The sequence below is a fragment of the Apostichopus japonicus genome, chromosome 14, assembly GCF_037975245.1.
Source record: "Apostichopus japonicus isolate 1M-3 chromosome 14, ASM3797524v1, whole genome shotgun sequence".
NCBI classification, from domain to species: Eukaryota; Metazoa; Echinodermata; class Holothuroidea; order Aspidochirotida; family Stichopodidae; genus Apostichopus; species Apostichopus japonicus.
Genome location: NC_092574.1, coordinates 26,102,212 through 26,115,404, shown reverse-complemented (window position 1 = coordinate 26,115,404; position 13,193 = coordinate 26,102,212). Strand labels below are relative to the sequence as shown.

General features: G+C 39.0%; 1 protein-coding gene across 3 annotated transcripts in view; it reads right to left on the bottom strand.

Annotated features, from left to right (window-relative positions):
• The window catches only part of LOC139980031 (L-aminoadipate-semialdehyde dehydrogenase-phosphopantetheinyl transferase-like), a 39,860-nt gene that overhangs the window by 25,738 nt on the left and 929 nt on the right, over nt 1–13,193 (bottom strand). For 2 of the 3 annotated variants that reach the window (XM_071991387.1, XM_071991389.1), the window contains exons 2-3: nt 6,791–6,956; nt 3,033–3,252 (exon numbers count right to left, since the gene is read on the bottom strand). In XM_071991387.1, coding sequence (XP_071847488.1) covers nt 3,033–3,252; nt 6,791–6,956 — 386 coding nt within the window. Of the gene's footprint in view, nt 1–3,032; nt 3,253–6,790; nt 6,957–7,726; nt 11,039–13,193 lie in introns of those variants that run through there. The other variant, XM_071991388.1, reaches the window with a different exon arrangement.

The window sequence follows — 13,193 nt, the reverse complement described above, 5'->3', positions numbered from 1 at the left end:
ATGAGTGAATCTGGTGAAGAGTGAAGTATGGTTAAGAAAAACATTCCACTGGCACAGACCATTCTACTTGTCTAATGAGTGAATCTGGTGAAGAGTGAAGTATGGTTCAGAAAAACATTCCACTGGCACAGACCATTCTACTTGTCTAATGAGTGAATCTGGTGAAGAGTGAAGTATGGTTCAGAAAAACATTCCACTGGCACAGACCATTCTACTTGTCTAATGAGTGAACCTGGTGAAGAGTGAAGTATGGTTTAGAAAAACATTCCACTGGCACAGACCATTGTACTTGTCTAATGAGTGAATCTGGTGAAGAGTGAAGTATGGTTAAGAAAAACATTCCACTGGCACAGACCATTGTACTTGTCAAAGGAGTGAATCTGGTGAAGAGTGAAGTATGGTTCAGAAAAACATTCCACTGGCACAGACCATTGTACTTGTCAAATGAGTGAATCTGGTGAAGAGTGAAGTATGGTTAAGAAAAACATTCCACTGGCACAGACCATTCTACTGTCATATGAGTGAACCTGGTGAAGAGTGAAGTATGGTTAAGAAAAACATTCCACTGGCACAGACCATTGTACTTGTCTAATGAGTGAATCTGGTGAAGAGTGAAGTATGGTTCAGAAAAACATTCCACTGGCACAGACCATTGTACTTGTCAAATGAGTGAATCTGGTGAAGAGTGAAGTATGGTTCAGAAAAACATTCCACTGGCACAGACCATTGTACTTGTCAAATGAGTGAATCTGGTGAAGAGTGAAGTATGGTTCAGAAAAACATTCCACTGGCACAGACCATTCTACTTGTCTAATGAGTGAACCTGGTGAAGAGTGAAGTATGGTTCAGAAAAACATTCCACTGGCACAGACCATTCTACTTGTCTAATGAGTGAATCTGGTGAAGAGTGAAGTATGGTTAAGAAAAACATTCCACTGGTACAGACCATTGTACTGTCATATGACTGAATCTGGTTAAGAGTGAAGTATGGTTGAGAAAAACATTCCACTGGCACAGACCATTCTACTTGTCAAATGAGTGAATCTGGTGAAGAGTGAAGTATGGTTGAGAAAAACATTCCACTGGCACAGACCATTGTACTTGTCATATGAGTGAATCTGGTGAAGAGTGAAGTATGGTTGAGAAAAACAATCCACTGGCACAGACCATTGTACTTGTCTAATGAGTGAATCTGGTGAAGAGTGAAGTATGGTTAAGAAAAACATTCCACTGGCACAGACCATTCTACTTGTCTAATGAGTGAACCTGGTGAAGAGTGAAGTATGGTTAAGAAAAACATTCCACTGGCACAGACCATTGTACTTGTCATATGAGTGAATCTGGTGAAGAGTGAAGAATGGTTAAGAAAAACATTCCACTGGCACAGACCATTCTACTTGTCTAATGAGTGAACCTGGTGAAGAGTGAAGTATGGTTAAGAAAAACATTCCACTGGCACAGACCATTGTACTTGTCTAATGAGTGAATCTGGTGAAGAGTGAAGAATGGTTAAGAAAAACATTCCACTGGCACAGACCATTCTACTGTCATATGAGTGAACCTGGTGAAGAGTGAAGAATGGTTAAGAAAAACATTCCACTGGCACAGACCATTGTACTTGTCATATGAGTGAACCTGGTGAAGAGTGAAGAATGGTTAAGAAAAACATTCCACTGGCACAGACCATTCTACTTGTCTAATGAGTGAACCTGGTGAAGAGTGAAGTATGGTTAAGAAAAACATTCCACTGGCACAGACCATTCTACTGTCATATGAGTGAACCTGGTGAAGAGTGAAGAATGGTTAAGAAAAACATTCCACTGGCACAGACCATTCTACTTGTCTAATGAGTGAACCTGGTGAAGAGTGAAGTATGGTTAAGAAAAACATTCCACTGGCACAGACCATTCTACTGTCATATGAGTGAACCTGGTGAAGAGTGAAGTATGGTTAAGAAAAACATTCCACTGGCACAGACCATTGTACTTGTCATATGAGTGAATCTGGTGAAGAGTGAAGAATGGTTAAAGAAAACATTCCACTGACACAGACCATTCTACTTGTCTAATGAGTGAATCTGGTGAAGAGTGAAGAATGGTTAAGAAAAACATTCCACTGGCACAGACCATTCTACTTGTCTAATGAGTGAACCTGGTGAAGAGTGAAGTATGGTTAAGAAAAACATTCCACTGGCACAGACCATTGTACTTGTCATATGAGTGAATCTGGTGAAGAGTGAAGTATGTTTAAGAAAAACATTCCACTGGCACAGACCATTGTACTGTCATATGACTGAACCTGGTGAAGAGTGAAGTATGGTTAAGAAAAACAATCCACTGGCACAGACCATTCTACTGTCATATGAGTGAACCTGGTGAAGAGTGAAGTATGGTTAAGAAAAACAATCCACTGGCGCAGACCATTCTACTGTCATATGAGTGAACCTGGTGAAGAGTGAAGTATGGTTAAGAAAAACAATCCACTGGCGCAGACCATTGTACTGTCATATGAGTGAATCTGGTTAAGAGTGAAGTATGGTTCAGAAAACCAATCCACTGGCACAGACCATTGTACTTGTCTAATGAGTGAATCTGGTGAAGAGTGAGGTACTGTATGGTTCAGAAATGCAACCAAGTGGCTTACATAGGGTCACAAATGCAACTAGCAGTTAGAAAGCAGCTTTGAAGTTCATTTTTGTGCAAAAAATAGTTTCAACAGTATTAAAATGTCAAAACCATTTGTTACACTGTTCTTGTTTCCAAAAAGAATGAATCAATGATTAATCAAACTATGCTCTAAACTGGAAAAGAAAAATGAAATTAAGCCTTTCAATTTGACTCATAAAAGGTGTTATTTTCACTATCTGATATGTAACAATTTCTCCCCAGCCATATCCAACATACTCACCACCCCCCCCCTCACCCACACATCGCCCCCTGCCTCATCCTCCCATCTTATGAAGGTTGGATGGTCTGATGGTCTTATGGCTGATATCACATATTTTCCTATTGTTCCTGCAATGCTCAGGTTACCTGGTCTTCTGACTTCCATGACATCAATTGCACAATTCACTTCCGGCTCTGCTGCTAGAACCACATAATCGCCTTGATGTGCTACATTGAAACTCAGAGCGTTGTTCGCTGCCAAGCCTTTTAAGACGGGTTTGCCTTTCTCTGTTCTCGTCAAGTTGAATGAGTTCCATGCAACACCTAACTCATCTGAGATAACTTTCCTCAGCATGCACCTTCCGACCTAATCAATCAACCAATAGGAAACAGACATTTTACACAAGATTACTATATGATGATTATATTATTATTAAGATTACTATGAACATGTAAACCAAATGTCTCTTTAGTCAAAGAGAAGAACCTACTGTATAATAAACTAACTGAAACAATCCTGTAGCCAGAGAACCACCCAGGCAAACAGACAGTGGAGGGAATTCTATACGTTCACTAACAAATGAAAAAATGCTGATATCTTCGAGAAATATGAGAAAGGATGGATGTACAATTCACTATCCCTTACCGAAATCCCAGATCTGGCTTTATATCTGGTTTAATCTGGCAAGATCAAGTTTTATCTGGCCATACAAAGCCAGATATAACTGGATATAGAGTCAATCAGGCACGTAGCCAGGAATGTGCCAAGGGAGGGGCGAAACTGCAGATTCGGCATTGTAAACTATCTAAGCGTAGCGCCACCATGGTTGGCGTGAAGCGTACAAGAAAATTTTGGCTGCAAACGCCTCCCAGATCGCTGGAAATGGCACTTCCCAGGCCTTGTAAGTTGCATCTTAGCATTTTCTCTTTTGAAAATACTAGCGATATCATAAAAACATTACAAAATTTTTTTTTAAATATGCTCAAGGGGGGGGGGCAGCTGCCCCCTTAGCCCCCCCTTGGCTACGCGCCTGGAGTCAATCCAGATATGCTGATCAAGTTTTATCTGGCCATATAAAGCCAGATATAACTGGATATAGAGTCAATCCAGATCAAGTTTTATCTGGCCATATAAAGCCAGATATAACTGGATATAGAGTCAATCCAGATATATGCAGATCAGGTTTTATCTGGCCATATGAAGCCAGATATAACTGGATAAAGAGTCAATCCAGATATGCAGATAAAGTTTTATCTGGCCATATAAAGCCAGATATAACTGGATATAGAGTCAATCCAGATATATGCAGATCAGGTTTTATCTGGCCATATGAAGCCAGATATAACTCGATATAGAGTCAATCCAGATATATGCAGATCAGGTTTTATCTGGCCATATGAAGCCAGATATAACTGGATATACAGTAGAGTCAATCCAGATATGCAGATCAAGTTTTATCTGGCCATATAAAGCCAGATATAACTGGATATACAGTAGAGTCAATCCAGATATGCAGATAAAGTTTTATCTGGCCATATAAAGCCAGATATAATTGGATATAGAGTCAATCCAGATATGCAGATCAAGTTTTATCTGGCCATATAAAGCCAGATATAACTGGATATACATTTAAGACTGTATGCTCTTACATAGTGTATTTTCATAGAGATTTACATTGCCCTATATTGTGGTACTGCACATGAATATATATTTCAATGGTAAATCACTTACAGTGCACACTTAGTCAAAGGGGGGGGGGGGGGTACTTTGACTAGGTTACTTGTTCTATCTGGGTTGCTAGGGTCTCAACCACAGGGTCTTAGCTGGGAAAAGGATGACTCAGAGGGTAATTAAGTGTGAAGCCTGCTTGTGAGCATAGGACATAGATGTGTATTGTTACTCTGGGAGTGAGATAGGAAAGGGAGTGTACACATGGTATTAGTAGAGAGCAGAAGGAAGTTTAATAGAAAGGATTGGTACATTAAGAGAAGGTGATGGAGATTCGTAAACAATAACCTTTTGATGTCAGGACATTAGCAAAGGATTCTATAGTGAACTGAACAGTCAGAAGTAAGGAAGAATTTTTGGAACGGATGGAAACAAGGAACATATTTTGGGACTGAACTTTGATACTGAATGGAACATTTATCGCCCTCCTGGAACTTATTTGTCAAAGCAAATATATTAAATAAAAGAATAGCACAACGCAATTTAGTATCAACATCTACATGTAGATATTGATACTAAATTGCGTTGTGCTATTCATTGCAGGAAAATATCCAGATGAAGTGCAATCTGGCCAACATATGGAAGCCATAAACTTCAACCATATAAAATTTTACATGGGCCATAAAAAATTTTATCTGGATATTCTTTATATCAACCAGATAAAGTTTTATCTAGCCCACATATGGATGCAATAAAATTTAACCATATACAACTTTATATGGGCCATATAAAATTTTATCTGGATTTTGCTTTATATCAACCATATAAAGTTTTATCTGGCCCAGATATAATAAGCAAATATTTATAGAGCGCTCTATGCAAATTAGGCCTCAAAGCGCTTAAACAAGTACACAAATATGCAAGTCAAATCAATGTAAATTTTGGAATAAATGAGTTTTTAAGAGACGCTTAAAACAGTCAACCGATGGTGCATTGCGAACTGAAGATGGTAGATTGTTCCAGAGATGAGGTGCAGCAGAGATGAAGGCTCTTTCTCCATAAAATTTTGTGTTTGGGGTATGGCTGGTGGCAAGAAGACACTTTGTAGACGAGCGAAGTTGGCGTTGAGGATGATACTGAGGAATTAAATTTGTAATGTAACCAGGGGCAAGGGAGTGTTGTGATTTGTACGTTAAGAGGAGGAGCTTATAAATTGACCGTTGTTTTACTGGAAGCCAATGGAGTGATTGAAGCACTGGAGATATGTGATCATGACGCGATGAACATGATATTAACAGATATGGATTCAATAAAATTCAACCATGCCTTAAATTGGACTCTCTACTCACTACATCTGGCTGAAACTCTGCTCTGGAAGGAATCATACATTCAAAAGACAAATGAGCCTTGTAAAGCAGCCTTCCATCGGTTAATTCCAGTTATTGTAGCTTCCTGCTTTGCTGATTAAACGAATGGAACTGACCAATGATATTGACCAATAAGTTTATGATTTGAACTAAAAGATTTCATTATTTGTTATAAAAATTCACAATATTCGAAATAAAGCCTTTTGCTATGAATGTTTCAAAAAGTTAACTAAGTCTATCCTTATATGCTTTCATATGACATATAGCTAGTCCACACTCCACATGCACTGCCTTAAAACACGAAAGAGACAATGGGAAAATGTCCCTGTCTTCTTGCCTAATATTTGCAATCCACCTCCACCCATAGGTGTAGGAGGCGGGGGGGTCTAGGGCTGCATCCCCCCACCAAAAATTTTTGTGAAAATTTGGGCGATATGATGAGAATTTTTCAGGCACCTACTGAAAGAAAAATAATTTGCAATGTGTTTTTCAATGGTTAAACTGATATTATTATCATTATTATTGTACTGACTTCCCCAATAATTCTAACCAATATGGAAGGGTAATAACACGGGAAATTATTGTATGTTATTTGCATGCGATGTAATAACCGAAGCATGCCTATATGATATGCACAATAAGATGTTGAATGCACGCGTAGCGCGCAAAAAGTGTTGGTTATATTATTCGGGGAAAGTCGTTACAGCCCCCACAAATCTAATTGGGCTCCTATGCCTATGCCTCCACCCCCTCATCTCCGCCTCCCCTTCCTCTTACCCTCTTACCCCACCTACTCCTCCTTTGAATCCAGACTGAATCCAGCTGTGTGCCAGAGACTGTCTTCATTCCCTACTATGTTAAGTTCTTACCATACTAGACTTTGCATCTCTTTGGAAGTAAAATTGTCCAATTCTTGTTTTTTCCTCCGGTTCAATACACTGCGACATTAGCAACCACTCAGACTGTGTTGGTTTCCAGGCCTTGGCATTGAAGGCCCATCGAATACTGGTCATAGCGCTGTCATTTCCAGCTGGGCTTTACATGACAAAAGAAAGAAAAATCTATATATTGACAAATATCAGCTGTAATTACAGTAGGTCAAAGGTCATCAGTACCAGCTACCTTTAAACTTCAGTGACCTTTTAGAGTTACCATTCCCACCCAAAGTGACCAACAAAATTGACCAACAAAATCCATAGAGCAAACCAGGGCGAAATTCCTAGTCTGAAAAAAAATCAGTTCATATGTAAATAAGACCCACATAACAATTCCAAGTTCCAAAGTAAATGCTGATAATTGTATCAAACTAAAAGTTTAGTCCTTCCAAGGAAAAACGGAAATACGACAAGTTATTTGTCTTTCACAACTTTCCTTTGTCTTGCGATACGTCTTGGAACCCAATGTGTGTTACAATTTATACTACAGACATACCTTGTTGTTTTCAACACAATACGATTTATGTATTACGAATGTGTCACTATCACCTCCGGCCCCCTGCCCCTTACTACAAACATTATACTGTATCACTTTCCTTGGTTTGACACTGTATGAGGCCAGAAGTCAACGATGCTTGTTGCTAATACCGTTCACGAAACGATAGACTATAAATACACTGATTTCATCTTTGGTATTAACCATAAACCTGACCTTTGTTTCTTGTATGCAAATCTCCACCACCTACAATTCAATCAGTCAAAGTTAGAAATTAAATTACATATTTATTATTGTAGCTCCATCTGCTTCATTTCACAGCCCGATTACCATTTAATTTTAATTGAAAAAGCAATGAAACACAATCGTCTTACCTCATTTTCCTTTCACAAACCAAGTAGGATCAATTTATGATTCATAAATTTGAACAGACTCAAATATACTAAGGCTATGAGCAAGACTGGAGTAGTAACGAATATATCAGATATATATATAAATTCACGAACTTGCAAGGTCTCTATATACAAGGTCAAGATGTTAATAGACAATAAAAAAACAGAAGCCATGTGCTGCGCTTAATAAAGACTTGTAATAGGATCTGAATTCCCTTTTATGATCTGCTTTACTAAACTCAACAAAAACTACACATATGGTGACTGTTGGATGCTTTAAGCTGTTCTTAATTATTTCGACTGGTACTGAGTTTGTTAAAGGTCCCATGAACTCTCTTATAGAATTAAAAAGACCATATGGTGTGCTGTTTGCCTATTCACCAGACAGGAAACTACCTAACCAGAAGAACTTGGATAACCTAAACATTACTCTATAGAGTAAGTAAGTAGAGTCAGTAAGTATGTAAAACTTAAGCTAGTGGCGCAGCCAAGGGGGTTGTGTGTGGGGGCGATAGCCAGTCGCCCTCCCACTGGGATTTTGGGTGTCGAAAAAACAATTACATGTGCGAAAAATATATCATTGGTATGAATGGTCTCGAATCTCCATGATGACCACTCATGAACGACCATTCGACCGCGGACCAGCAGTAGGCTATTATTCTAAGTCTGACAATACATGCGCAGGTGTGAGGTCCTGAAAATATAATTAAAATGGTTTGTCTTGCCATCCTTGTTTCAAATTTCATAGAAATGTATTCTCGTAGACCTAGCAATACATTTAAACTGACACAGTCCCATTGGACATTGGTGGTCATTGGTCATTGGTGGTTTAACATGCTGGCGTATGACGACTTTTGGTCAAATTTGCGCTAAGCTCATTATACAAACTCGGATCTGGACTATGCCTAATTAGTTACTTATTTAGATTATTAATAATGGCGTATTAGGAAATGCACCATTTTGTGGTATGTCTCCCAGGAAGGCAAGTCAAGAAACTCACATACAGTCGCGGCGGATAGCTTCCTTCGCCTATATGTCCGGGGACACTTTGGGACAACGTTCCTATAGGCCTATATCTGAGGCCCTGGGGTCATTCCTTGACAGACTTGGTGCAATATAATGTGCCCATTTTGAAGTAAATTTATTCACAGATTGTTAGTCATGGGTTTGAACAAATGAGGGGTATTCTATCCTGAATCATAGGGCAAAATGGGGCTGGGGTTTCCAGTTCGCCGCATCAATTGTCAACTTGTTCTGGGTTCTTATGTTCATGTCAATTGGAATCACTAATAACAGAAATAATCTACCAAAAATTAAGGCCGCATGAACTTGATTGCAGATTTCCTGAGTGAATAATTTGTAATTTTCTCCCAAAATAACGCAACTACCTGTAGATGGCTGCTGTCCAGCCTGGCAAGTGCCATCTCCAACGATCTGGCAGGTATTGAAATCTGAAATTTTCTTGATAAGCTGCGCACCAACCGATGGTGGCGCTCCGCTTTGGTAGTACTTGCTGCCAGTATACTCTAATCAATTACGTCCCCCTTCCCCCCCCCCCCCCACGTTTCAAACAGGGTTGGGTTTTGACCGGTCAAAACCTGTTTTGACCACAAAGCAGTTTAAACCTGATTTAAACCGGTCAAAACTAGGTTTAAACCGGTCAAAACTCAAAAATAATTCGGAAGCTCTCGACAAAGTTTTGCAGATGGTCTTGGTAGTGTGAAGTATAATGCATACCATTGGAGTGTTCATAATATCTGTACTAAGGTATTCTCTCTGCGGGGAAGGGGGCAGTATCAATGAAGTTCCTAGCATGTTTTTCTTCCATTTTCATCTAAAATCAAGACTTCAATTGATGTCAATTCCTCTTCTGGTAGCATACATCATTTCTGTAGTATTATCAACAGTTGCTTGTAGTGTGAATGATTTTGAGAGTGGCCACTGGCCAGCACTATTAAGTTGCTCAGAATATAAACTAATTTTTCTTTTTAACTTGTGACCCAAGTGGATGGCAGTTCAGGGGATTGAGGCAATGTGTTCATGGTAATGATTCATTAATGTGCTGGGCCCGGGCAATTCCGTAATTCTGGACAAACATTTCAGACAATTTTGGAAGGTATTGCTCAGTTGAAGACGATATGTTGGATTTTTGTTTTACTTGGCTGTAATATATCACCTGACTATGCCTATCAATCCATATCGAGGAATAATTCATCAACCTTACTTACAGGGGGCATGGGGTTCACTTAAGTGCTCAGTGTCGAACTCACTCAGTCTCGCATGAACTGCATTGTCAAGAACAGAAAAACTAATCTCAGATATCTGTTGGGTGTGAACAGTTTAGTTTTTAAGTCATGTATAATTAGTAAACACACTCAGTATTACACTACAGCATACAATTATCAGCATGGTTGCAATTCCAAGAAATCACCTTTATATGGTTGGTGTCAGATGTACAGGTACCCGTGCAAAATATTTGAACACCAACCAACAAATGTAGCGGGAATATGCCAAATGTAATTAACATGTTGATAATTAGTATCAGACATATTAGTTGTATCTTTTCACTAATTGAATGATGCAAGTTAAGTACTGTAGCTCAATTTGGAACAAGTGTTGAGAAACAGATGTTTTAAAGTTGGCATTTTTGGGAGATGTACTGTTCGTCCGACACCAATTGTACTTTTTGACCAAATTTCATTTTTTTTTTTGCCAATAGGGGGTTTATACCTATTAGCAGAATTGCACTGCACTGATAAATCAACAGAAGTCTTGACATGCCTTTTTTGAGCTGTAGTAAATTAGTTGTTCCAAGTTCAATTTCATTTTAACTTTAGACTGTAGATTGTACTTAGGAAGTTTCATGGCAATCAAAGTTCTTCAATTTATATGTGTCAGTAGGCCTACTTTTTAATAATACTGTATATCTGTATTCCACATGTGTCCTTTGAACATTGCTTGATTGGGGCCTTCTTGGTTTAGATACTTACAGTACTGTAGATGTAAATCTCTTTTGGGATGACAAACTTGTCAGTTTATGCACAAAATTAATTTTGACCAGTTTTGACCACTTTTGGGTGGTCAAAACCCCCGGTTTAAACCAGGTTTTAACTGGTTTAAACCGGGCGGTTTAAACTGCCCCGGTTAAAACCGGCCAAGCCTGGTTTCAAATCGGATTGATGCCCCTGCTTACAAGGCCTGGGAAGTGTCATTTCCGACAATCTAGGAGGCCTTTTTAACTAAAAATTTTTGTACGCTGCGCGCCAACCCATGGTGGCGCTCCACTCAGATAGTAACAAGACGCCCTCCCAGGAAATGGTCAAGCCCCATAGCGCCCCCCCCCCACTGCAAAAATCCTGGCTACACCACTGTTTATTGCTCCATAAAATCAGAAATTTTGATACTCGCACATTATAAGAAATACAAAAATATATATAAAACTATATTCATATTAAAATTAATAACTAAAGAACGTAAGATCAAGTTAACTTGTTAAGACAGAGAGCCTACCCATCCAAGGACTAGGCAACCACCTAACGATTCAAATTGCTGTTGTAAAGTTTTATTGCACGAGGGATAAATGAATAGCTGTGCCGGTTAGTCTTAAGTTGACGAAGACTTAGTCTTCCAATAACCCTATCTATTAATCTATCATTTGAGTTGAACATGAAATGGGTGACTACAGTCGTCCCAAACGGAGTTGAGCTTGGACAGTAGGAGACACTGGTAGACAAAATCAACAGCAGACTGAGACCCCCCTACTTATATTTCAGCTTTTTTAATGATGTTGTCAACACAATCCCTTTCTGTCTTACTAACGTTACCACCCCAACAAATGAGGCAGTATCTCCAAACCCCACAGATGGTAACATTATAGAACATATCTAAAATTTCTGTATGCACATTAAAAAGTGACATTTTTTCACACAATATCATCTCTAATTCAACTTTCTAACCAGGACGTCAACATGATCCGTCCAAGTCAATTTATTGTTGAAAATCACTCCCAGATATTAATAGGTAGACACACGTTCTTCTTCATTCTCTTTAATAATTACAGTCGGTGGTGGAATAACATTATGTTTAAAGTCGATGACCATTTCTTTTGTTTTAGAGACATTTAATTGTAAAAAGTTGGAGTCACAGTAGTCCATGAATGATTGCATTTGGCGGAGGTATGCCCTATCATCATTTCCATGAATGAGTCCAGCTATGGCGGTATCATCGGCAAACTTGATGAGAGGGCACCTCTTCGACAGAGATCTGCAATCAGACATGTATACTGAGAAAAGAAAAGGATCCAGGACAGCCCTTGAGGGGCCGATGTATGGGACATAATAGTATCTGAACGGCAGGTGGGACTAAGTTTCACAAACTGCAGTGTACAGATACGTCATAATCAATTTAATTAAACCATCAGGAATGTCCATTTTTAAGAGTTTAGATACTAAATTATGGGGTTGAATAGTATTAAAGGCAGAGGAAAAATTGAAAACATGACCCGTGCAGAATTACCAGAATGTTCTAAGTGAGAGTATAGCCTGTCAAGGATCACATGGATGGCATCTTCACAGCTGCGACCAGAATTGTATGCAAATTGTAAAGCTACTAAAGGATTAAAATGTTTTAAAAATAAACGCTCACATACCTTCATTGGCACGGACGTGATCGAGTGCTACAGGGCGCAAGTCATTCATACATGATATTACTGATTTTATAGGAATAGGTTAAGGTGACCATACTTACCTGACTGGAATCAGGGGCATTTACTGCGTGACTGATATGGGGAGGGGTCTAAGGGGAGGGGGTGTCCCCTTCCCGTTTGGAAAATTTTCAAGTGCCTAATTGGCTTAGATGTAAAATGGTGATACTTAGAGGCAGTTTTTAAATCAATTTTATTTTCAAAAATGTAGCTTTTTCTTAGATGAAATTTACTTACTTTACGAAAGATTGCTAGGCTAGATCGATCTAGCATATTCCACTTTACACTGGCCCACCTGAAATACTGGTTAGTTCTGTTCTGCGACTGCACACATGACTAAATTTTGTTTTTACAATCATTTTAATAATAATGTGGGATATTTTCAAAATTCCTGAACATTTTGACGAATCGGGGACATTTTCGGGGACACTTGTTCATCAGGGACAGCACACTGTAATCGGGGACTGTCCCCGAAAATCGGGGACATCTGGTCACCTTACAATAGGTAAAACACATGATTGTTTCCATAAATAAGGAATATGTTCAAACATAATATTGTTAGTGTTCTTCAAATCAGAATGGAAATGTTGCAAAACTTTGCATACTCCAACCTTCCATTATGTTAGCATAATAGTACTGTAGCAACTGTGCCAGCAGAACTGATAGTGCCAGCCGTGGGCGGCGATCCGTACTTCCGAGTGGGGGGATATGACGTTGTTGACTATCTAAGCGTAGCGCCACCATGAG